Genomic DNA, 25,293 nt, shown 5'->3' on the forward strand with positions numbered 1-25,293 from the left:
TAAAACTGCATTTTGGGGTGCCTGAGTGGCTTAGTCAAGTGTCGCGGCTCTTGATCTCGGCTCAGGTCATAATCTCCCATTTTGTGAGTTCAAGCCCTGTGTCAGACCTTACACTGACAGCACAGAGTCTGCTTCGGATTCTGTCTCTCCCTCTCCCCCACTCACACTCTCTTTCTGTCTCTCTCTCTCAAAATAAAGAACTGTAAAAAAAAAAAAAAAACAAAAAACCATCTCAATTCAGACATTTGTGGCACCCCAAAGCACTTTAGGTCCCCTCCACCCAGATTGGGTGAGGTGTGTGGGAGTCACCTTTCCCTTCAGGTGACCTAACAGAATCTGCAGTGGCTTAGATGGGGGGGGGGCACTGAACCCCATCCCCACCCTCCCACACCAGGAGAAGGCCTGATTCTGCTCACCTTTGCTCTGCACACAAGGCTACAGCTTAACCAGAATACTCTGAGGATGCCAGCAAAATGCTTCTGTTAGGAGACTTGAACTCTCAATTCAGGGGCCAAGATGTTCCTTTTTTCCTGTCCCATGAAGTCTCCCCAGATGAAGATGAGCCTGGGAGACAAAGTGTTGCAGCAGTGTGCACTTCCTGTGCCCCAAAGAGTGGGAAAGAAATTGTCACATAGTTTGCTGCTTAGATTGCCCCGAAGTAAAACCTCTGCTCTCTGCTTAGCATGAGCCCTTGGCCCTCACTATCTCTCTCAGCTTTCTGTGTTTTCTGGAAATGCCAGCCTTGTCCTATTGGCAGGGTTGGCATTGAAGCCAGCTGCCCAAAGAAATGCAACATTATTAGGTCAGATGGAGGGCAGGGAGCCCTTTCTTGCAGGAGACCTTTGGGATCCCCAGGGTCACTACTAGCACGGGTCAGAGAGTTGCTGCTCAGAAACCTGCCTCTTTCAGGACTCACCAGGTGATGCTCAGGCAGCGGACTTAACTTAGAGACGGGCTGTGGCTCTCAAAACTATTGGCAGAGAAACGAGCCTTTGGACCATTCCAAGCTCTTTCTAATCTTCAGTTCTTCATAGCAGTCAAGGAAACTATAATGGAGTTTAAGTTGTTGCAAGAGACTGAAGTTGAACTTCACCATGAATGGAGAGCCTCTCTCCTCCCTAGCTGGAACCCTGTCCTGCTCAGAGCCTGTGTTGTCCTGGTGGCCCCTTTTCATCTGACCTTTCGTCTGCTGGGGCCACATTTGCTCATTTTTCTCCCTTGGGCTTTTTGTCCATTTGTGATGCCAAAGGGGCTTATTCTCGTAGAATATGTAAACTGAATTTTAAGCAGCTTAAAGAAATAAACACATTTTAAAAAGCTAGTATAAGGTACTGAAAGAAAAATTAGAGGAATATTTATATAATCCTGGGGTTGGGGAAGAGCCCTGAAGTCACGAAGAAAAAGAAGCACAGATTAAACAACTTTTATAAAATGGAAAAATCTCTGTGTCAGGAAAACTGCCACAAACAAAGGTAAAAGGCATGCACAACAGGAAGAAGATACAGCATATAAACAACTTTAACATGTCCATCATGTATGAAAGGTAAGGGCACAGACAAACTACAGAGAAAAACAAGAAAAGGACATTCTGTCTCCAATCTGGTGCCTATTGAGTCCCATAAATATGTGAGTCGCATGTCCCGGTGGCAGAGCTGTTCCCATGAGTTACGAAGGCAACTGTGTGGCCTCCATCTGGGCCTGTTTACCAGAAGGCTGCCATCTGTCAATTTGTTAAAATTCTTACCTGCAGGATTTGCAGCTGGGGGGCCCTACTGTCCCCACAATTATACGCAAAAGCACTGAGGCAGTTGGTGACGTACAGAGAGAGCCTTCAAGGCCAAATGACTGTGCTGCTTTTTGGCCAATTTCTATAAAATTGGAGAATACGGCACCTCTCCACCTCAATTTTCTCATCTGTGAAACAGAGTTCAAAATGCCATCTTCCTCACATGGGGCATTGGGGAACCTGAGTGTGCCAGTATGCAGTAACTGCTCAGGGGGTTCAGACCCCAGCATACCAGCTGTTATATGACTGTGGGCTTAGCCTGTCAGGCCTCATTAAAGAAGTCCTTTCCTGCCTCTTCTGTATGAATTTGGGGCCAAGTGGACTGGTGCAGGGCTTGCTGGATAAGCACAGAAAGAGAGCAAGTGCTCACTTGGAATGTGAAAGAAAGTAGAAACGGTCCCTCGTAGAAGAAATGGGACTTTCTCTCTGTCACACCGTCTCCTAGGATCTTCTGGGGCCAGTTTTGGGAGCTGCTGGCTTCCCAGCTGGGTCTCTGCATAACCAGGCTTTGCTGGCCTCCTGGGCCTCGTGTGTGAGCCAGGGCCTGTGTGCTGAGAGTCACCACAATAGTCTGCTTTCCATTCTGCCTTTGAGGTGACATTCCAAATATCCACAGAACTGGAAATATTCACTTTCCTTTCCTGGGCACTTTGACTTCTAGTTTACTTTCTCTTTTGTTGTATATCATAATCTCTTTTTGTTACATTAACTTTCTAGAGAGCTGGCGTTGCAGCAACAGAGGTGGGTAGATAGCAGGGGATGTGTGCGTCCCAGTGACTGGGGCAGGGGGACTTCCTAACTGTGGGTTCTGTTTTCTCTGTAGGAGATAAATGGCATCACCGCAGCACTGGCTGAAGAGCTCTTTGAAAAAGGTATGTGGCCAGGAGTCCCTGAAATACTGTGTAACTCGCCCAGCCCTGTTAGGCAGCTGGGGACCCAGGGTGGCGCAGAACTCCGCCTACATCTGTTGTGCTGGGCTGATGAGTCCCAGCCAGGGCCCACCTCCCTGGGGTTTTGCCCAAATCCCTGGATCTGGTCCACAGCTGAGCCTGCCTGTCTACTTGCCCTGCGGGCAGCCAGGTCCGAGAAGCTATGGACCTTACCTTAGTACTCTTTTGAGTCTCTGTGTTGGGGGCTAACCCCAGGCTCAGGATCTAGTCCGAAGCCCTGAGGTGGAGTTCTGGAAGGTAGGTGGCAATGCTGCCCTCTTACACCTGGTTTGTCCTTACCTGAAAGAGGTTAGACGTCAAACAGAAGCCAACCCGGGGTCGTGGCCCTGCCAGAGAGCATAGTAACAGTAGCTGACGTGTAATGAGTGTTTCCCGTAGTTTAGCCCTGTGTTGGGCATCTCACTGCCTTCCTTCCGGGATGTGCAGATGAGGACACTGAGAATGAGAAGCCCGGGAACCTGCTTCAGGGTACATGGCTGGGAGGAGCAGAGCAAGGACCAAGTGCCAGTCTGTCTGGTTGAGAACCCTGCCTCCTCACAGGTGCTGCACTGGGCTAGCGCCTTAGGCCTCACCTGATCACAGAGTGTTTGCACAGTAGAGGTTGTAGTGTGAGTCCGCTGCCCGAATGCCGCCTCGCATCAGCTTTATCCCAGCTCAGTGCCTCAGATTTTGACTCGGCCTCGCCTCCTGGAGGCTCCCCAGCCGCACATTCTCATGTCCCTTCCTTTGTAACCACGTGTCCTGGGTCTGCCCTGTGCCCACGTGAGCTCAGGACCATAGCTTCGTCCTGAGGGTGCTTGCCAAGTGCTTGTTAACTGTTGGCCAGGTGGGCAGGTGCCCTGGCTGCACAGTGGGGCTGGTGCTGGATGCTCACCCTGTGGGGCGTGGCTGTTGCAGGAGAACAGCTCCTGGGGGCCGGAGAGGTCTTTGCCATCGGGCCCCTACAGCTCTATGCGGTCACCGAGCAGCTACAGCAGGGAAAGCCCACGTGTGCCAGTGGGGACGCCAAGACTGACCTGGGGCACATCCTGGACTTCACCTGTCGCCTTAAGTACCTTAAGGTAAAGCTGTGGCAGCTTGGTAATGGAGAGCCACTCCGTTGTGGGCACGTAGCCCGTGTGAGGCATAACAGCTCATTGGCTGGCAGCATGTGTGAAGGTGGCTGAATGGGCCCTGGGAGAAGGAAGGCCATCTTGGGTGTTCTTGACACTGTGCTTCTGGCTGTGAGCACCAGGGGGCGTTGTGACCCAGTGCCCCCTCGCTCAGAACCTCGGCTTTAGCCTGCTTTGTTGACCATGCATGTGGTGAGTGGAGGTGCGTGCCTGCTGTGAGTCATGTTCGGCAGCTGCTGCAGCACCGCCTCGTGAATGTGGCTGGGGAGCAGTTGCAGCAGCATCCCTAATTCAAGCCCTCTCTCTGGCCACAGGTTTCTGGCACAGAAGGACCTTTTGGGACTAGCAACATTCAAGAGCAGCTCCTGCCTTTTGATCTGTCAATATTCAAGTCTCTTCATCAGGTGGAGGTAAGGCCCAGGAGCCCTGGAGTTTAGGCAGGGCTGAGCCCATGTGGGTGTGGTCTTGCATCTGATCATCTATAGCTGGAGAGTGTCTGGATTTACCCATAAGGCACTGTTTTCGCATTTGTCAGTATGTGGCAGACTCTGTCTGGGGGGATGTCTGGCCTACCTGAAGGTAGAGAGAGAGGGGCCTCCACTGCCCTTGGCTGGTCTGTGTGTCTGCACTCCGGGCACAGGCAGCATTTGGACAGGACAGAGTACCAGTGCTTTGGCTCCCTCCTTCCATTGCTGGAGCTCAAGTGCTGGGGGTGCACCCTGAGGGTCTGGCAGAGGGCCTCTGCCTCCCAAGTCTGTGCCTCCCAGGGCAGGTTGGCAGAGGGCTTGGAGGGCTCTCTGCTCTCTGGTGTGCTCACACCTGATGCTTTGTATCACTCCCTACTAAACTCCTGGGCTCACGATGCCATTTTGTTAACGTTTTTTTAATGCAAGGGGACCCAGTAACAAATTTAAAAAAAGCTTCAAAGCATCTGCTTCTCGAGCATGGGTTTTGCGTTCAGCCCTGTGCCCTTATGTACACTTCTTGATGGAAGCTTCCCAACGGCCCTGTGAAGTGGGTACTTTTATTCCCATTTTACAGTTGAGGAAACAGGGTTAGGGAAGTAAGGAGGTTTGTCCAGGACCACGAAGTTAATGAAGCTGGGATCTGAATCCAGCCAAGTCTAACTCCAGAGCCTCTGCTACCCGTTGGACTATGCTTCCTGCACATTCCGGGCTAGTCTCAGAGAACTGGAGGCCCACATCCCTTGATGGGAACCTGTGGTGCATACCTCGACCAGTGCTGGCTGAGGAAGGGCTGGGAAGTGAGAGGAGGGCCCACCCCAACCTTAGCCCGCACAGGCTGAGGCCCCAGAGTCGGAGTCTCTGTATGGGTAGCACTCACGCACGTGCTCTGGCCTCTGGCCCACCCTCCCTTGCTGCAGGACCGCCGAGGCCAGTGAAGTAGGGCTGGGTGAGCAAGAGGGCCCATCACCAAAGAGCAGAAGCAGAAGGGGCAGAGAGAAACCCCTTGCTCGCAAGCCCTGCTTTCCAGAGCCTGCACTTCCCATCCACCTGCCAAGCCCCAGCCAGCCCTTACAGAGAAAACGGAACATCGAGCTCGTGGTTTACTGTGCATATCGCTAGATTCTTCGGAGAATGTTTAGTTAGCACTGAAAATTGGGAAAAAGAGAGATTTAGGGTAGAGTTGCCTCCTGCCTCTTAGGATTTGGGTTTATTGATTGTTGTGCTTCTGTTGTGTGTGGGTGGTAGACACCCTTTTCCAAGACTTCTGATGGAGCAATGATGCCATTTCTGAGACGTAGTTGTTCTCTGTTCCAGATAAGTCACTGTGGTGCCAGGCACATACGGGGGCTAGTTGCATCGAAGCCCACCTTAGCCACAATGAGTGTCCGCTACTCCGCAACCTCTATGAAGGTAAGCTCCACCCATTTCCTGCCTGGGGTGCTGGCTGAGAGACAAGGTCCTCCACAACGGTCCCCTCTGCACTGAGGATGGGTGTGAGCATCACTGCTGCCTGTCAGAGACACCAGATGCTGGACCGTCCCCTGGGCAACGGCACACTCGTGCAGGTCCTTGTGGTGCTTGACAGTTCCTGGGATGCTTTAGTCTGTGTCTTCATCAAAAATCAATGCTGTTAGGGGTGCCTGGGTGGCTCAGTCAGTTAAGCATCTGACTTCGGCTCAGGTCATGATCTTGTGGTCCGTGGGTTGGGGCCCCGCGTCGGGCTCTGTGCTGATACCTCAGAGCCTGGATCCTGCTTCAGATTCTGTGCCTCCCTCTCTCTCTGCCCCTCCCCCATTCGAACACTTGTGATCTCTCTCTCTCTCTCTCTCAAAATAAATAAACATTAAAAAAAAAAAAGATCAACGCTGTGAAACAAGGCAGTTGAAAGAACTAGGTCTCCCCTACCCCCCAAAAGTCACTGGTTTTGGATGTGAACACATTGCTGGGCAGTGGCAAGTGGCAGAACGTTTATTAGATTGATAAAAATGTTTCTCCAAGGTTAAAAAGCCCTGGCTTAGCACTTGTTCGTATCTTGTTCGGAGTGGACTTTAAGTAGATAGGTTGTGGAAATGCTGGTCCCTGTCATTTGTGTGTGAGCAATAGAAATGCTCAAATTGAGAATGTCAGGGTTTTTTTTCTATTTGCCATTTTATGGATTGCATCTTAGTAGTGTTAAAGTCCATCTCAGGGTATAGAACAAACATAGTGGCTACTTCTGTGACTTACAGTGTATGATCCAGATTTGGGTTTGAAGACTCGAGGCCACTGGCTGAAATAGGAGGCTTATGTAATGAGCAAGGGTGTGGGGCAATTCGGCCTCTGTCCAAGGCACTCCCTGCTGCCTGGCTCAAAGGGCCCAAATTGATTCACTGAGGGAGGAGAGGTCTTCTGGGAAAACAAGGCAGACCTGCCTTCCTGCCCTTTGATGGTGCCGCTGCGTCCATGCTGCTACCCTGCAAAGTAATGGCTAAAAGGGCCTACTATCCTCAGTGGGGACCATAGTGCCAGTCTGGAAAGCACAGTTGCCTGGAAACACCATGAATTCTGAGCTTCAGCTCCTGAGGTTTAAGCCAGAAAAGGCATCACCACGAAGCATAAGGCTCTTCTGGGTTTGAAAAGCATTTGCTAACGAAGCAGGGTCAGAGCATATCCCAAGTGGCTGTTATGTTGCTAAGCTTTTCAGTTATTTCACAATCATTTAAAGCTGTATGAACTGAAGCCCGTTTTAATGCAAGTTCACTTCCACATACTAAATATGCTGAAGCCCTTCCTGAAATTTTGCAATGATTGTGTTGCGTGAGGGCCAAGTGTGGTGCTCAACAGATGTTCTTACATAGGAAGTCCTTGTTCCCGAAGCCTCGGAATTTGATGAGTGGGAGCCAGAAGGCACGGCCCTGGAAGGCCCTGTGACTGCTGTCATCCCCACGTGGCAAGCACTGACTACTCTAGACCTGAGCCACAACAGCATCTCCAACATCGACGAGTCTGTGGTATGCTCTCAGTAGCAGGCACCAGGGGCTTCTCTGGCCTGATCAAATCCTGAGGTTGAGTATTTGACTTGGCCTCTTCTAGAAGGACCATGGAAAACCTGTATCCAGTGCTCTGTGCGTTGCTTGCAGTTTTTAAAGTTAATTTCAAAGTGGGGTTAATTAAAATAGGTGAGGTAGTGGATAGAGCCAAATGAATCCTACTGATTACATGCACATTTGATATAGAAACACAGTACGTGAAGGAATTTATACCCAGGGGGTAGAGTGGAAAAATCCATGTGCCTGTATAAGAGTGACATCCAGATGATATTTGGGCATTAGGAGAGTAATTCCTGTATTTGTGCCTTTTGGTGGGGTTGGGCAGGGTTGTAGAAGAGGGATGGGCTTCCTTCCCTGTCTGGGACCTTGCATTTGTCATTTTTATAAGCCAAGTGTCCTATAAAAACAGTGGGTCATATTCAACACTGGAGGCCCGGTGTACTCCTGGAATGTGCTGCTGGGTGGGCACTGGAAGGGGTCACATCAGCAGCCCTGCAGAAGTGTCCAGCTGAGGGATCCGTGGTCAAGAGGAAGCATCCCACCAGATGCAAGGGCCACCTAGGATCCCGCCTCCCAGAGTAACCTCGAGTATCTCTTTTGTTTCACAAGAAACTGATTCCAAAGATTGAGTTCCTGGACCTGAGTCACAATGGAGTGCTGGTCGTGGACAACCTGCAGGTAATTCATGTCTTTTAAGGACCACCACCTGTGGGCTTTTCAAGGTCCCATTCTCCTGAGAGTTCAGGAGGCTGATGCAGCCTTGGGAGTTTGGCCATATCCTGGGGTTTTCTCTCATAGGCACCCCAAAGATGTCTGGGTGCACTAGAGGTTTACAGAGCCAGGGGCTGCTAGTGTTTCTTTAGGGTCTCAGTGATGCACTCGGCGATTGTTGCTCTAGTTTCAAAGAATGGGAGAAGGTATGGAAATATAACTCAAGCATGGTGAAGATGATATGCCTCCATCACAGCGATGGACAGCGCCTGCCCTGTGGGCCGTGATGCCTCTTTGGGGGTGCCACTGGGCCATGGTGCGTGCATGGGGGCAGGGGGATTCCCTTGCCAATAACTGTCCAAGGGAAGTGGGCGTTTGAGGGTGGAAGGCCTGCTGCACCTTTAGTGGCAGCCTGCTTTCTTGGGAGCCTCGACTTGAACCAGTGTACCCTGTTTTCTATGCTGCTGCAGCACCTGTACAACCTCGTGCACCTGGACCTATCCTACAACAAGCTCTCCTCCTTGGAAGGGGTTCACACCAAACTGGGGAACATCAAGACCCTGAACCTGGCGGGCAATCTCCTGGAGAGTCTGAGTGGCCTGCATAAGCTCTATTCCCTGGTCAACCTGGATCTCCGTGACAACAGGATCGAGCAGGTGAGCCACAGCCCAGAAGGATCTCAGGGTTCTGGGATGGCTGTGCCTTGGTATTTGTCACTTTAAAGAAGAGTGGAGGCCGGGCACACCTGGGTGGCTCAGTCGGTTAAGCAACCGACATCGCCTCAGGTCACGATCTCGTGGTTCATGGATTCGAGCCCCGCATTGGGCTCTGTGCTGACAGCTCAAAGCCTGGAGCCTGCTTCAGATTCTGTGACTCCCTCTCTCTGCCCCTTCCCTGCTCGTTCTCTCTCTCTCTTTTGCAAAAATAAATAAATATTTAACAAATAAATGAAGAAAGAAGAGCGGGAAGCTGCCTTTCACTGCCAAGAGGCCATCAGATGTGTTGCCCTGTTGGTGAAGCATTCAAAACAGGGATGATGGCAGGGAACTCGTATCTTACAGATGGAGGAGGTCAAGAGCATTGGCAGCCTCCCGTGTCTGGAGCATGTGGCTCTACTGAACAACCCTCTGAGCATCATCCCTGACTACCGGACGAAGGTGCTAGCTCAGTTTGGAGAGAGGGCCTCCGAGGTAAGCTGCTGGGGTAGGTCGGCTCTGTCAGAGAGACAGTCTGGATGGAGTCTGGCTTTTCACAGGCAGCACTGGAGGTGATGTCCACCGTTTTATGCCTGCTTGCTTCGGAATGACATCTGGCCCTTAAGGGTCTTTTAGTTCTGGGAATTCTGCTGCCTCCTCAGGAAGAGGCTTTCTTCTTCTATGGGGACGTCAACTGCCGTGGTTCCCACTAGCTTCCCTCATGTCCTCTCTGTCAGAGCTTCAGGCCAGGAAGACTCCCCGTGAACCAACAAGCACAGAGTGAGGGTGGAAGGACTGTCTTCAACTTGTTAAAAAGTCAGACTGTTTTTTGTGGGCTACAAACATAAAGGGTTTGCCCGCCTTTGCCAGTATAGTCTAGCACAGTGTCTGCTGCCTGCTGAGTGTAATCTGGCCACCTGCCACCATGCCAACTGGACAGATCCTTAGCCAGATTCACCCGTCTTTCCGGCCTCAAGCAGGCCCCGCCCCCTTCTCTCCAAATCCTGGGCCAGAAGATACCTGGGTGTCTTCATCCTTCCCCCACCACCCTCCTCATCTCTTTTCAGCCCCGGTGCCCCTTTCTTTGCACCGTCACCGAGACCATGTTCACAGGATGTCCTCCTCCTACCCTCCCAGGCTGCATGGTGTGGCGTCAGCTCTTCCCGCAGGTCCTTGGGACCATCCTTCATTCGAGCACACTGCCACCCCTCACTGTTTGCCAGCCACAGTGTCTTCCTCTATTGGCGGATGGGGGTCCTTGCTCTTCTGCCTGTTCCCCCGCCCAGCAGCCCCCCCCCCACTTGCTCTTCACTGATCTGAGTTTTGCCATAACTGGGGGCTTGGTTCAGGTCGCTGCCCCCACGCACAACCACCCAAGAGGTCTTCACAGTGGATCCTGTACCCTCCCCTTCTCAGACAGGGACTCCAAAAAATGGACCAGGTGGTGTGGGAGCTCCCAGGTCATTTCCATGGGTGGCGAAGGGCTCACCTGCCAGGGGGCAGGGCCTCCCTTGGCCTCCTGTGTCCTGTTGGGACCTGGCCCACACCTCAGCAGGGCCCCTGCCACTCTGCCCCCCTCAGCCCCTATGCTGACTCCATTCTCTGACCTCTGTAGGTCTGTCTGGACAACACGGCAACCACAGAGAAGGAGCTGGACACCGTGGAAGTGCTAAAAGCAATTCAGAAAGCCAAGGAGGTCAAGTCAAAGTTGAACAACCCAGAGAAGAAGGTGGGTCTTTATGTGGGAGGTGACAGGAGTGATGGTGAAGAGCCAGCTGAGGAAGGAGCTGGCTCACTGTGGAACCAGGCTGTAGAGTGCTCAGGTCCACTGCATCTCAGCTGTGCCTCTCCATGTCCTAGCTGCTTAACCTTGGGCAAGCCACACCCCCTCTCCTCACCTGTGCAAGGAGGGTGGTGGCAGCACCTGCCACATCGGGTTGCTGCGGACTAGGCCGGACCGCCTGCACCATCACCACGCTTGTGAGAGCTGGGAGTTCCTCTCTCCTCCCCACTGACTATGCCGGGTTCTGTGCTTTCTGATCTTTCTCTCCTCTCCCGGGCTGACTTGAGCACTCCTCCTCAGATCGGTGAGGATTCCCGGCTCTCAGCTGCCTCCTGTGTCCGGCCCAGTGGCTCCCCTCCCAGCGTGGCTCCCACCTCTGCCTCTCTGCCCCAGCCCATCCTCTCCAATCAAGGTAATTGTGTATGTGTCTTTCCACCTGGCAGAGTCACACAGGTCCTGCTTGGGCCTCCTGGCTGGGGTTGGGGCTGATGCCAGCACCTGCTCCCTGCAGGGTTCAGACACAGGGAGGGCATGGTGCTATCTATAGGCTAGCGCCTCTTGGGGTGGCACAGGGGGGGGGGGTGCCAGCCTGAGTTCAGTTGTTTGCTTAGCTAGTACCCCCCGGTTGGTCTGAACGCCCACATCGCAGTTCCTGTAGAATCCCATGGGTTTCTGATGGGGCCGGGGGGCTGCCCTTTGAACAGGCTCGGGGCTGCTGTTCATAAGGACCCTAATCCCTGATAGGCATTGCGGGCAGATTGGTTCCTTGTTAACGGGAAGCCGGGCCCAGTGACTTTCTGGAATCGGGCACCCCGGCCCCTGTGTAGGGAACTTTCTTTTATTGTTTTCCTCACCTTTGTGGTTCTCACGGTGTGATTCAACCCCCAAACACTGCGTGTGTGGGGCCAACATGGGCTGTCCGTGGACCCATGGAAGACCAGTTCCCTTCACCCGCCCACTGTCTTAGCGTTTTCAAAGGGCTTTCACCTCTGAACCCAGGCATCCTCGGAGATGAGTGAGTGAAGCAGGTCCCATGGGAGTGTCTGCTGGCCCGGCCCCCACGGAAGAGGGGAGGGTGTGCCGTCCCGAGTGGAGCCAAGGCTCGGGACACGCAGGAAAGAACGCCGCCCGCCCGGGCTCCTGGAGACGCAGAACTTGGTGTGAGGTCTTGGGAAAACAGTTTGACCCTATGTTTCAAGAGCCAGAAAAACGTTCCCACCCCTTGACCTGGTAACCCCGCTGGTGGGGATTTTATCTTAGTGGGTTAAGTTAATGGGGAAGGGGGAGGCGAAATGCTCACTGCAGCGTTATTTACGCCAGCAAAACATGGGATGTGACAAGCGTCAGAGGATGCAAGGGAGATTGAGCTGTGGTACAAAATGCTCTGCCACCATGACATCAGAGAGAGGGGACCTGGGTCGGAAGAAAGGGGAAGTGCTCGAGTTAAATCGGAAAGCCCATGGCAGGGCAGCACACCAAGGTCATGACCGTGAGATTAGGGGAGAGAGTTCAGGAGAATGGAGTGGTGATGTTAGGGGCCAGAGTGATTGTCAATCTGCTTTTGTAACACCCTTGACTGAGAAATTTTGGTTTTATTTTTTTACCTGAAAGGGAAGGGGGGTTTGTATCCCAGTGAAGAAGCTTTCCTGCCTCCTTCCCTGCCACTGGGCCAGGGCCCTCTTGGGGACTGCTGCCTCAAGCTGCCGTGTCACAGCACCGGCTGGCCTGCTGGCCTGCAGAGGATCCGAGCCGTGTGACTAGGCTTTTTGGGGGCAGGGAGACGCAACTGGTCCTTGAGGCTGGGAACCAGCCGGTTCTCAGTCAGTATGTTAAATCGACGAACGAGTGAGTGTGTGAATGAACAAGTGAGCAGAGAACCAGATAGTAAAGTGCAGACTGTGGGCAGGGGGATGTGAGGTGTCTGCCCCCAGAGCCGCAGCTGCAGGCAACCCTTCCCCCACTGCCCCACCCTGGGGACATGCCACAGGGTGGCTCGCTGTAGTCTGCTCCCCCTTTTCCAGCTACCGGACATTTAGATGTTGTCTCCAGATTTGCACCTCTTATAAATAAAACTGCAGTGGATGTCTTTGTGTGCACATCTCTTTCCTTTTTGTGAGAAACCACAGAATTCGGGCCCCATCTAGGCAATCTGATGCCGCTCGTCTCATCCTCTGAGTGACCCTTCCTGACCACTTGTTTGTACAGTCTATGGTCCAGGAAGGAAGCAGAAAGACTGTCCCTGTCCACATTTCCTCAGTTCCAAACAGGGTGTGGGTGGGTAGTGGCAAGAAAACGTTTTTTCTCACTAAGGTGGAGAAATGTTTGTGTTCAGCTATGCACTGCCCGTCTAGGGTCTTGCCTGGACGGGTCGGGGTTTTCCCCTAAGGGAGCAGTTATGCTCCCAGCCTTCTGCCACATGTAGAGGTGAATATACTTGTGAATAAACTGGGTGCTCTCCAGTTAACACCAGGCCTCTGGTTATCTCAGGAGCTGTTAGCCAGCTTGTTGGAGCCATGGAGGATTGGGACCAGTAGGGGCTGACGTGTGAAATGCCAGAGTTGATTCTTCAGCCAGGTCTGTAGAGAAGTGGTTAGGAGCAGGCACCTGGGAGGCAGTCGGCTCAGTTTGCATCCCGGCTTCCCTGGCCGTGTTCCTTCAAGCAACTTGCATCCTCTCTGAAGTTCTGTTTTCTCAACTGTAAAGTGGATACACCCTACTTCATCGATTCTAAGATGCACCCGTTTCCACCTTGTGACTTGTCTGAAATTGAGATGCGTCTTTCAATCAGTGGCGTCTCATAGTCGCTGTCAGCCAGCTGGTATTCGTGATGGAGTCGTGTGAAAGCCTTCCGTGGACACCTGCTAAGACCAAGATGGCGCCCCACCCACGCATCTTAGATTTGATGAACTGTGGTAAATAACGAGAGGTGTGCATGAGCTAATGCTGGGGGAGCGCTTAACACTGCTCCTGGCTCACCAGAAATGGTCAGTAAGGGCTTCCCTTCCCTGCATCCTTATCAGAGGTTTCCAGATGACCAGGACAGTGCCCCTGAGGAACGTGGAGTCTCTTGGGGAGGTGAGCTTGTGTACCCAAGGGAGAACAGGGCAGAATGATGTGGGGGCACTTGTAGAAGGGAGAGCCATGTCTAGAGCAGAGGGCTTTGCAGTGGAGGTTAGTATGTGAGGTGAACCTCAGAGGATGGCAGAATCTGAGCGAGTGAGGGAGGGGAGGGGAGGACTCCAGGAGAGAACAGTGTGCTTCATGCATGGCTGTGTGCTGCTGCCTTCCTGCCTGCATAGCGCCTGCTGCTTTGCTTTTGGGGGTGTCTGGGTTTGGGCTGCTGGCCTGGCTAGCTCATGGGCAACGACCTGGGCTGCATGAGTTGTCCTGTCCCTGGGGGGCAGCTGAGCTGGACGAGGGTCCGTGACCTCTGGAGCTCAGTCATTTCATCGAACCATGGTGACTAGTGGCAAAGCCAGGCTGTGGAGGCAAGCCCTAAGCTCCTCCAAACCTCTGCAAAACTGGGGTCGGTGCTCAGTATTGTCCTCACCAGCTGCATTTAGGAAAATGTTTTAAAGAGTCTTTATCCTCCTCCAATGTAGAAGACGTTCAGAGTGAAGGAACAGGCCTGGACATGCTGTGTTCATAAAACAGCCTCAGCAGGGTTTAAGAGCACTGTGTGTTTCTGGGGTGCATGAGTCAGTTTGCTGTCCATGAGGAGGTAGCCTAAGGGAGGGTCATTGGGGGGTGTCCTGTGGAAAACAGGCCATGGGTGCCAAGCACGGATTGTCCTTGCCAGCCACGGAAGAAAACAGCCTGGAAGAAGGCCTGGCCGAATGAGGGGATCTGAGCCCTTGTGTGTCTGTGAAGCTCAGCGGAGATGTCATGTTACTGGGGGGATGGGGCCAACTTCAGTCATTTCCCTAGAAAGAGGCTCTAGGAGTGAACACGTTTCAGGCTCTTGACGGACATACTGCCAAACTGCTCTCCCAGCGGGCAGGCCAGCTCATGCCCCACTGCCCACCTCTGCCCAGTTAGGCCAAATCCAGGCCATGCAGTCAGTTAGACTCTTGCCAACGTGAGGCGAAACAGAGGTCGTGTTCCAACTTGCCCTTCTGTGGTTCCCTGTGAGAGGGTGCATCGCTTCCTGCGTTCTTTCTGGCGGCCATTCCTTTGTGGGATGTCTCTTCATCCTGTGGTCTCCTAACAGGGTTTCCAGCTTTCCCCTCCCATTTTTGATCTGGAAGAGCCTTTTATAGATTAAAGACACACACCTTTATCAAGTATTGCAAGTACTTTTTTCTCATTTCATTTCACTTTGTTGTATCTTAGTTTTCTTGCAGAAGTTTGGTTGTTACATAGTCACACACATATCAATTTTTTCCTTTGGGTTTAGGTTTAGAAAGTCTGTCCCTGCCCTGAGGTTAGATAAACAGTCATTTGTTCTTTCTTAGAGTTTTTTTAAGATTTCCATTTTTAATGTTTTCTTCTGTGATCCATGCGGCTGGGGTAGGGGGTCTGAAAAGGCCCCAGTCAATGCCGATAGCCTGAGGGCCCAGCCCTGTGTGTTGAATGGCTACTTTCCCTGCCTGCCCTGCCCGCCTGCCCCTGGTCTCTCCAGGAATCATGTTCGTGCAAGAGGAGGCCCTGGCCAGCAGCCTCTCATCCACCGACAGTCTGACTCCTGAAGACCGGCCCATTGCCCGGGGATGCTCTGATTCCTTAGAGTCCATCCCTGCAGGACAGGTAACACCCTCCTCCTGCTGCCAGGGCTTGGTTATCTCTGTGGATCACCTCTTCTGCCTGGGGCTGTCCGGAAGTAGGATGTGCCTTGGCTGGAAGTAGGAGGTGGTCTGGCTGGAGTTGGGGCAGATGCTGTCTCTGCTTGGTCCACTGTGCTTTATGATGAACGGTTTATATTCCCTGTCTGTCGTCTGTCTGTCCGTCTGTCTCTCAGGGCTAATAGGAACGGGCAGTTCTCTCTCACTAGGTCCTGGGGGACAAAGCCAGATGGTCCTTAGCCCCTGTGAGTGGACTCTCCTGCGAAAGGCAGTTCAGAAGGCCCTAAGTGGGGATTGTTTGGGTCCTACACCCATCAGGAAGAGCTTCCCTCTCCCCTGTTGCCTGGTGTCCTGGGCTATTCTGCCTGCTCCTGCCTGTTATCCTAGCAGTCTGGGACACACTGTGACTCCAGCACCTCCTCTGTGGCTATAGCTGAGGGTTCTGGAACTTCTCCCTGAGTCCTGGGAAGAGAGGAGGACGGCAAGTGTGATGTGATAGTCCCGTGTGTGGGGAGTGTGCTTGGTACCTGGGCCTCCATCCAACCCCAGCTGTGTTCAGTCCAGAGTCATGGCCCTGTGACCCTGGGCAGTCTGTGGGGTCCTCGCTCTGTCCCCACACTCCTTGGCACTCTTCCCTTCGCTCTCCCCAGGGTCACACAATAGGAGGTCCTGGGCCCTCGGTCCTCCACACTGCCCAGAGACCATTGGGAGTGCTGTGCCAGGTGCTGCCTAGCCTCTTTTCATCAAGTCCTCTCCTGGCCAGTTGCCAGATTGGTAGACTGACCATGTGGAGCCTCTCGGGTGGCATGAGGAGCACTTAGATGCCAGACCTAGAGGCGCATGTCGAGTTGTGGTATGGGGGCGTGGGCTGGGGTCAGACACATGGGCGGGGATCTCAGCCCTGCTGTACACTGGTGGGGTAACTGGATGAGTCTCTGCCTTTCTGGGCCCCAGAATCCATCCCCGAGGGAAGCGGGATGGTGAGGGGCAGGGGGTGCCTGGCTCAGGGTCAGGCACCCAGTAAATGCCAGGGAATGGCTGTGGCAAGTAGGGGGCTCACTTCATGTCCTTCTCTGTCAGGCACCTTCTGATGATTTACGGGACGTGCCAGGAGCTGTTGGTGGTGTGAGGTAAGGAAGAGGTTGAGAAGGCATTCTAGGCCTCCTGCACGTGCCCAGCTATGGGCTAGTGGGAACCAGTTGGATTTTGTTAAGGATCTGTTCATAGGAGTCCTTCAAAACTGTTTCTTCCTTTAAATAAGCACCAATGAGGTGGGCAGTGGTCTGTTTCCAAATGCTAATCCCTGAAGTTTGCTTGACACGTTATCCCATACTAGGGGTCAGCAGATTAAGGACGATCTGGTCCACAGCCTGTTTTATTTTTTACAGCCTGTGTGAGCTAAGAATGATTGTTCTATTCTTAAGCCACTGTTAAAAAAAGAATATGTAGGTGGGGTGGCCCCCAAAACCTGAAGTGTTTACTTTCTGACCTTTTATAGAAGTTTCCCAATGCGATTCTCTATATGCTTTTGCATAAGGGGACCAGTGGCCAAGAGGAGCTAGAATTTAAATGTGGAAAGTCCGAAGACCCACCTAGCTTACTGCCTGACTCCCATCCCAGAGGCTCCTGGGTGCCCCTGAAGGGAACTGTTGTCAACCAGTGACTTCATGCCCTTTAGCTCTCGTCTTTGGGGCTCACGGCCAGCGTCTGAATGACTGAGAAGTCTTTATGGTGCTTCTGTTGGGGGATCCTGCGTGGTGTGGGTAGGACAGTGTTGGTGCCTGTGGGCCAAGCCCTGGGAGTATGGGCTGTCACTGAACTGGCAGTCCCAGCCTTCCAGCACCTTGGCTCCCCACTGGGACGCTTATTGTGGGCTCAGGACAGGTTCAGCTGTTTAGAAGGCTTGGGAGACCCTTGAGGCCAGGGTGCAGCAGAAGGTTGTGTGTGTGGGTGGTAGGGATGGCCCAGCACAACATACCGTTTACCTGGCCTCTCCCCACACAGCCTGGAGCATGCGGAGCCGGAGGTCCAGGTGGTGCCTGGGTCCGGCCAGATCATCTTCCTGCCCTTCACCTGTATTGGCTACACGGCCACCAACCAGGACTTCATCCAGCGCCTGAGCACACTCATCCGGCAGGCCATTGAGCGACAGCTGCCTGCCTGGATTGAGGCTGCCAACCAGCGGGAGGAGGGCCAGGGCGAGCAGGGCGAGGATGAGGACGATGAGGAGGATGTTGCTGAGAACCGCTACTTTGAAATGGGGCCCCCGGATGTGGAGGAAGAGGAAGAAGGTGGCCAGGGGGAGGAAGAGGAGGAGGAGGAGGAGGAGGAGGAGGAGGAGGAGGGTGAGGAGGAGCGCCTGGCTCTGGAGTGGGCCCTGGGTGCAGATGAGGACTTTCTGCTGGAGCACATCCGCATCCTCAAGGTGCTCTGGTGCTTCCTGATCCACGTGCAGGGCAGCATCCGCCAGTTCGCCGCCTGCCTTGTGCTCACCGATTTTGGCATCGCCGTCTTCGAGATCCCACACCAGGAGTCGCGGGGCAGCAGCCAGCATATCCTCTCGTCCCTGCGCTTCGTCTTCTGCTTCCCCCACGGTGATCTCACAGAGTTCGGCTTCCTCATGCCGGAGCTCTGCCTGGTGCTCAAGGTGCGGCACAGCGAGAACACGCTGTTCATCATCTCGGATGCCACCAACCTGCACGAGTTCCATGCTGACCTGCGCTCGTGCTTCGCCCCACAGCACATGGCCATGCTGTGCAGCCCCGTGCTCTATGGCAGCCACACCAGCCTGCAGGAGTTCCTCCGCCAGCTGCTCACCTTCTACAAGGTGGCGGGCGGCGGCCAGGAGCACAGCCAGGGCTGCTTCCCCGTCTACCTGGTCTACAGCGACAAGCGCATGGTACAGACGGCCGCCGGGGACTACTCGGGCAACATCGAGTGGGCCAGCTGCACGCTCTGCTCAGCTGTGCGGCGCTCCTGCTGTGCACCCTCCGAGGCCGTCAAATCGGCTGCCATCCCCTACTGGCTGCTGCTCACGCCCCAGCACCTCAACGTCATCAAGGCCGACTTCAACCCCATGCCCAACCGGGGCACCCACAACTGTCGCAACCGCAACAGCTTCAAGCTCAGCCGCGTGCCACTATCCACGGTGCTGCTGGACCCCACACGCAGCTGCACCCAGCCGCGGGGTGCCTTCGCAGATGGCCATGTGCTTGAGTTGCTCGTGGGCTACCGCTTTGTCACCGCCATCTTTGTGCTGCCTCATGAGAAGTTCCACTTCCTGCGTATCTACAACCAGCTGCGGGCCTCGCTGCAGGACCTAAAGACCGTGGTCATCGCCAAGAGCCCCGCGACCGGGGCCCCGTCCCAGAGGCCCCTCGTGGATGGCCAGCCTGCCGAGGGCAGGGCCAGGTGAGACTGAGCACGGGCTCTTGGGGGAAAGTTGTGGGGGGGGACCGTTTCTGAGACCGTTCGCCCCAAATCACATCTCTGAGCATCTGCGTGAGTGGGCCCAGGGTGGGCCCGGCTCCTCTGCTCCTCTTTGACTTCTGACCAGCCTCAGAACTGCTCTTGGCTGCCTCTGACACCCAGTACCAAGCCTTACCCTGGTGGTAAGCCATATACCCCTCTCCGGGAGAACTGGTCTGCTGAGGGGCTCTTTCTCTGTGTACCATTCTGTAAATTCCTTCCAGAGGAACTTGTTGGCTAAGAGTGGCAAAGTGCGAAGGTCTGAGTTTGTGACCTGGGCGGTCCCCTTGTTGAAAGCTCCTTTCCTTCTTGCGGCAGGGGAGACAGGGAAGTAGTGGCAGCTTTGTCCTGTTCTTCCTCACTTTGCTTCTGTCCCCAAGCCTGACTTCCCCCCATCTCCCTCCCTGGGTTTCCCTCAGGGCCATCTGGGGCTGAGGCTAGAGGGAAGCCTGTGGGCAGCCGTAATCATATCCTCAGTTCACCCCAACCCAAGCCTCCAGAGGGACCTTGTGCCCTGGAGGGCACACCTGCCCCCCCCCCCCCGGCTTCATACAGGCTGGGGCTTCCCCAGCCTGGGCAAGAAAACCCTTCATCTGTTGGTCCTCCTATTCTCTGGGATACAGCCTACCCTCATTTTCTCTTCCATCTCTATGAGCAGTGGAGACCCTGTTCTCACCCCAGCAGCTCATACAGCCTGCTTCCAGTCCCAGTCCCCCAACCGGTGTTCCCAAAGGGCTTCCCTCCTCTCTCTGGATGAATCAGGTACCCTTCTTGGGCCCAGCTCAAGTCCTGTGGCCTCCAGAGAGACACTCAATGTCTCCACACACTTCAGGGTCTTCCCCTCCCTGCCCCTGTGCTGCGGCTTCTAGTGGTGACACCTTGTCTCCATTTCCCTGCTGTCCCCAAGCCTGGCTGAAACCTGCCCATAGTAGGGACCGCGTGCAGAAAACAGGTGCCCTGCTTTTTTCCCCAGCAGATGTATCTCTGTTGCAGGACAACAAGGAGACAGCCCAGGGATTTCTGCAAGATCAGGGTCCCAGGGATTTCTCTCAACAGATGGACTGTCCCAACAGAGAGGATGATGTCCAAAAGACCCCATCAGCCTGGGGCATGTAGGCCAGTTGCAGGGTCCTCCCAACCTCAGGGGTCCGTTCCTAACCTGAGCTTTAAGGGTTCTGAGCATTGTTTGGTCTTGTACTTAGAACAGACCAGCAAAAACCCAGTGTGGCCACGTGTATATGGCTAGATGGGATGAGAGCCTGGGCTACTTCAGGAGGACCCAGAGGCAAACTGAGGAACAGTTTGGTTTTGGTTGTTAACATCTGTTTGCACTCAGGTCCCAGGCCGTAGAATTCTACGGATTCTAGAGTGGCATTTCTGACACCTCTACCACCTTCTGAAAATGCATTTTTAGTCCTTGGGCCACGTATATCTGGCCATCCCAGCCCTAGGGTACCAGATGGTCTGTCTTTCCCCTGTCTACCCATCTCGCTTCTAAGAGAAAGGGCCTGGCACTTTCCCTTTGTTCTGTCTTCCTGTAGGGAACCCAGACATCTCCAGGTGACTTCAGATGTGGCACTTGGTGGACATGAGGTTTTGTGTGTGATGTGACCCTCCGCCTGGGGTCCCTATGTTAACACAGTGTTTCTTGGGGACTGGGGGGATGCAGCAATGACCAGCGTTCCCAGGAGGTCCCGGTGGAGGCTCCAGCCCCGGACCCGGTGGAGGCGCCAGCTTTGGCCCTAGCCTCGGTGGAGGTCCCAGCTCCGTCCCCGGCAGAGGCCTCAGACCCTGCGAAGACCCCAGGTCCAGTGGAGGCCTCGCTTCCAGCTGCGGTCCCAGCAGAGGCCTCAGGCTCAGAGGAGTCCCCAGTGGAGACCCCAGCCCCGACCCCAGCTGCCCCGGCCCCAGCAGAGCCTCTGGTGCCAGCGGAGGCCCCTGCTCAGTACCCAAGCGAGCAGCTGATCCGGTCCACTTCCGAGGAGAATCAGATCCCGTCCCACCTGCCCGCCTGCCCATCGCTCCGTCACATCGCTAGCCTGCAGGGGAGCGCCATCATCGAGCTCTTTCACAGCAGCATTGCCGAGGTAGTGGCCCCAGAGCCGGGCTCGCTGACTGGTGCTCGTGTGGAGAAAGGTGGTATAGTTGGTCCTGGGAGCTGTGGCAGGGCTTGGCTTGGGGTCAGCTGCAGGCTCTTGGACTTCTGTGCTGGCTTTCCTCCCTAGCTTTAGCTAGTCACAGCTTTGAGGACCTGGGGAGGGAGGTCCTGGGCTGCTCTCCCTGGTCAGTTGTTTTTCCTGTCACCACCTCACCCTGTGGCCACCCCTAGCCTTGGGCCCCAGGCACACCCCGCCCCACATCCATCTCCCACCCTTGAATTCTTCTCTGCTTCCAAGTTTATAAATGCATTGACAAGATGCGATGAGGGTCTTGCGTCTCCCCATCTGGGATTGTGGGCATGTCACCGGTATGTGCAGGTCACCAGAGCAGTGGGGCTGATGGGGGGTTGCCCTGCCCAGAGCTGTTTTCAGGTACAGCCTAGAAGAGAGTTGTGTGCCCCGGCCCTGCTCTGCTGCAGGCCCAGACCCGGCCTTTCTGTATCCAGGTTGAAAACGAGGAGCTGAGGCACCTCATGTGGTGCTCAGTGGTGTTCTACCAGACCCCGGGGCTGGAGGTGACCGCCTGCGTGCTGCTCTCCACCAAGGCTGTGTACTTCGTGCTGCACGATGGCCTCCGCCGCTACTTCTCAGAGCCACTACAGGGTAGGCACCAGGGCCTGCTGGCACCCAGGAGCTCAGAGCAGTGCCTGAGAAGACAGGCTGGGCACTGTCTCTGTAGCTAGCTGTGTGGCTTCAGGCAGCAGCGATTCAGCAGGGCTGGGCAGAGCGTCCCTTGTCTGAGGAAGGGGGTTGATAACCACGCTCTTTCCTGGAGCTGTCACAAGAGACCAGAGGCCAGGGCTTGAGTCCAGGCCCAGTGAGTACCCAGGAACTGGCAGTGACGAGGAGGGCTTGGGCAGCCTCTGTCCTGTGGGGCCTCGGTGGGAGCCTTAGCTAGTGGCCTATTACAGGGCTCCTCGTGACTCTGCTGAGCCAGGCAAGACGTTGCCCGTGAGGCGTCGTGTGCCTAAGAGGTAGCAGTGGCTCCTTGCCAGGCCTCAGCAGACCGGGCTGGCCAGGGGCACCCCTTCCTGCTGGGCACAGCTGTACACCTGGGACCCTTGGGCTCCCCTGGCACAGCCAGCACCACGCTTGGTTCCTGTATTTCCATCATAGATTTCTGGCATCAGAAGAACACGGACTACAACAACAGTCCCTTCCACATCTCCCAGTGCTTTGTTTTAAAGCTTAGCGACTTGCAGGCAGTCAACGTTGGACTTTTCGACCAGTATTTCCGGCTGACGGGTGAGTGACTGCTATGCTTTTTCCTATTTTGGGTGAAGGCCAGCGTCACCAGTGGGCTTCCACCTTCCACATGTGGGTGCGTTATCGCAGGCTGGGTTATCTCTGCTCCCAAGTCCGTTCACCGGAGTGGGAGGAAGCGGCTTCAGGAACTGCTGAGTGTGCAGAACCCCCCAGGGCTCAAGCGCGAGGCGGGGACCAAGGCAACCAAGTGGCTGACGGGCAGGGAGAGTGGGCCCAGGGCTCACGGGCAGGATGTTTCTGACTCACACTTCCTGAAGAGAGAAAGCTAAGCTTTTTCCCTAATGCCTCTGCATCCCCTTCCAGAAAAATGTCACAGCCCTTCCGGCCTGAGAAATAGCTATCTCTCCAGGCCTCGTGATGCTTTCCCATGTGGGCCCTCATGGCTCTGTGGTCTCGGGGGGCAGGGACAGAGCCCAGGGGTGGCGGCTTGCAACCGTGACCGGCCCCTTCTCCTGCAGGCTCCTCTCCGGTGCAGGTGGTTACATGCTTGACACGGGACAGCTACCTGACACACTGCTTCCTCCAGCACCTCATGGCCGTGCTCTCCTCCCTAGAGCGCACACCCTCCCCTGAACCTGTCGATAAGGACTTCTACTCTGAGTTTGGGAACAAGACCACAGGTACCCCCACTTGGCTCAGGCTGCAGACAGGCCACCTGGGCCGATGTCACCGACCTCCTCCCTGACCCCAAGGGCTGCAACAGACCCCAGAGCACCTGTCTGTGCCCAGAACCCCTTCTGCCTTCTCACTTTTTGTCTTTCCTGCTTAGCCAGCTAGGGTTTCACATGAGCTTTTTCACTGCAGAGCCTCTATCCCAGCAAACCCTCAGCCACTCGGCACATGCATCTCAAGCGTCTGCTCCGCTTTGAGCTGCTGGCCCGTGGGTGTCCTTCCCAAGCGTGGGAGCCTGGAGCACTCCCCCGCTTCTGACAGCCCCTTATGCCGCCATTCTGTGTAGCGTGGGTTTGCTGGTACTCCGGGCCCCACAGCAGGCAAGTTCCAGGCTCTAGCCCCGGTGGCCATCTCTCTCTGCAGGGAAGATGGAAAACTACGAGCTGATCCACTCGAGCCGCGTCAAATTCACCTACCCCAGTGAGGAGGAGATTGGGGACCTGACTTTCACTGTGGCCCAGAAGATGGCTGACCCAGAGAAGGCGCCAGCCCTCAGCATCCTGCTGTATGTGCAGGCGTTCCAGGTGGGCACGCCGCCCCCTGGGCGCTGCAGGGGCATGCTGCGCCCCAAAACGCTCCTGCTCACCAGTGCTGAGATCTTTCTCCTGGACGAGGACTTTGTCCACTACCCATTGCCTGAGTTCGCCAAAGAGCCGCCACAGAGAGACCGGTACCGGCTGGATGACGGCCGCCGTGTCCGAGACCTGGACCGCGTGCTCATGGGCTACCAGACCTACCCACAGGCCCTCACCCTCATCTTTGACGATGTTCAGGGCCGTGACCTCATGGGCAGCGTCACCCCGGACCACTTCGGGGAAGTAGCAGACGGCCCTGCCAGCAGCAGCCAGGGCCGTGAGGTCCAGTGGCAGGTGTTTGTCCCCAGCGCTGAAAGCCGCGAGAAGCTCATCTCGCTGCTGGCTCGCCAGTGGGAGGCCCTGTGTGGCCGTGAGCTGCCCGTCGAGCTCACTGGCTAGCCCGGACCACAGCTGGCCCCTGCTGCCTGCCATGCCCACCCTGGCGTCCACTCAGGGCAGGAAGCAGGCTCTCTTTGTCATTTTTAAAGCGTTTTCTCCTCCCTTTTGGGTACCTTCATTTGACTGTCCTCAGAGAATGTGAACATAGGTGTTCAGTTACTTCTTTCCAGTACTGGGAGTGAAAGTGCCGGCACCCTCCAGGACCTCCATGTGCCGCCAGCCTCCTGTGGTCTGTTGCCTGCCCTGGTGCAGTGTGGCCAGCATTCTAGTGTCGTGTCTTCTGTCGTGGGACTGTTATTAACATGTGGCACCATGGGTCCGATTTATTCTTCTTTGTGTCCTTTCCTGAAATGTCCAGTCACGTGCTGTCATTGTGCTGTTTGCTGCTAATCGTGAAGCTGGTAGCAAAATACATGTCGGAAGCTCCCGCCCCGTGCAGTTTTCCAAAGTGGAGGCCTCTGCTGGTCCAGACAAGTGGGAAAGCCCCATGGGGGCAGGAGTCCCCAGGCCTTGGGCTGAGAGGGATGGGGACAGGGGACCTAGAGCTACCAGCACCGAGTGTGATTCCTGTTGCCTGTTTTCTCTACTCCAATAAAGCAGAGTTTGACACAGTCTGGGTCTTTTATTTCAAGGGGCACTGGGGTCCCAGCAGGGCACTGGACCAGGGCAGGGCTGGCATGAGGAAGAGGGTACTCTAGAGAAGCAGGAAGGTGAGCTACTGGGGGCAAGGGAAAAGCGGGGGAGGGAGAAGGGCTCGGAGGGCAAAGGAGCTGCTCTTCCAGGGTGGTGCTGGCAGGGGAGTGCCGGCACAGGGGAGGTGTCAGGGGACCCTTGGGATCGGGCCGTGCTGAGCTGGGGTTAGACCCTGAGCCTCAGGGCACGCCTGGTACATGGGCTCACTGGCTTTCTGCTTCCTGCAGGTCTGGGATGTCACACCTGGCCCGGCCACAGCTGAAGCTGCAGTCTGTTGTGAGGGTAAGGCCTGGAGTCTGGGATTGTGTAGGCTGGGGCCTGGGGGGTCTCACCGGGAGCGCTGGCAGGAAGATGGCTTGTGGGAGGTGGCGCCAGGTGGTGGATAGGATGTTCCTGTTCTCAGAGAAGTGGGGGTTGCCTCAGGGAGCCCTGCCAGACAAGGACCTGGGATGTCTTTGGGAGCCAGTCCCATGTCTCACCCTTTCTCACCCCATTCCTACCCCCAGAGTGGGGCCCTGGAGCCCCACTTGTCTCTTCCATCCTGGTCCAGTGAGGAGTCTCAGTTCCCAAGGCCCTGGGGCCATTTGGGTCAGGCAGGACTGGAGAAGAGGTGAGTGGAGGGTGGCCAGCCCAGCTTCCAGCCTACAACTCCTGTTCTTCAGGAGGGTCTGCAGCACTCGTCACCCTCAGGAAGGCTGCCCGGGGCGGGGTGGGGGTGGGGGGGAGGAGCCACATTTGGGAAGGTCT

General features: G+C 55.2%; 1 protein-coding gene across 3 annotated transcripts in view; it reads left to right on the plus strand.

Annotated features, from left to right (window-relative positions):
- NISCH (nischarin) overlaps window positions 1-24,464 on the plus strand; it is a 32,941-nt gene extending 8,477 nt beyond the window's left edge. The window contains exons 4-21 of one of the 3 annotated variants that reach the window (XM_030306954.1): window positions 2,610-2,658; window positions 3,634-3,797; window positions 4,163-4,258; window positions 5,630-5,725; window positions 7,153-7,305; window positions 7,954-8,022; window positions 8,526-8,711; window positions 9,117-9,245; window positions 10,366-10,479; window positions 10,834-10,945; window positions 15,155-15,279; window positions 16,395-16,444; window positions 17,319-18,725; window positions 20,452-20,869; window positions 21,388-21,544; window positions 22,058-22,186; window positions 22,666-22,827; window positions 23,243-24,464. In XM_030306954.1, the coding sequence (XP_030162814.1) occupies window positions 2,610-2,658; window positions 3,634-3,797; window positions 4,163-4,258; window positions 5,630-5,725; window positions 7,153-7,305; window positions 7,954-8,022; window positions 8,526-8,711; window positions 9,117-9,245; window positions 10,366-10,479; window positions 10,834-10,945; window positions 15,155-15,279; window positions 16,395-16,444; window positions 17,319-18,725; window positions 20,452-20,869; window positions 21,388-21,544; window positions 22,058-22,186; window positions 22,666-22,827; window positions 23,243-23,853 (4,227 nt within the window). In that variant the 3' untranslated portion in view covers window positions 23,854-24,464. Of the gene's footprint in view, window positions 1-2,609; window positions 2,659-3,633; window positions 3,798-4,162; window positions 4,259-5,629; window positions 5,726-7,152; window positions 7,306-7,953; window positions 8,023-8,525; window positions 8,712-9,116; window positions 9,246-10,365; window positions 10,480-10,833; window positions 10,946-11,532; window positions 13,515-15,154; window positions 15,280-16,394; window positions 16,445-17,318; window positions 18,726-20,451; window positions 20,870-21,387; window positions 21,545-22,057; window positions 22,187-22,665; window positions 22,828-23,242 lie in introns of those variants that run through there. The other 2 variants (XM_030306955.1, XM_030306956.2) reach the window with 2 other exon arrangements.
- Window positions 24,465-25,293: the final 829 nt, after the last annotated feature.

Source organism: Lynx canadensis, chromosome A2 (genome assembly GCF_007474595.2).
Source record: "Lynx canadensis isolate LIC74 chromosome A2, mLynCan4.pri.v2, whole genome shotgun sequence".
Lineage (NCBI taxonomy): Eukaryota > Metazoa > Chordata > Mammalia > Carnivora > Felidae > Lynx > Lynx canadensis.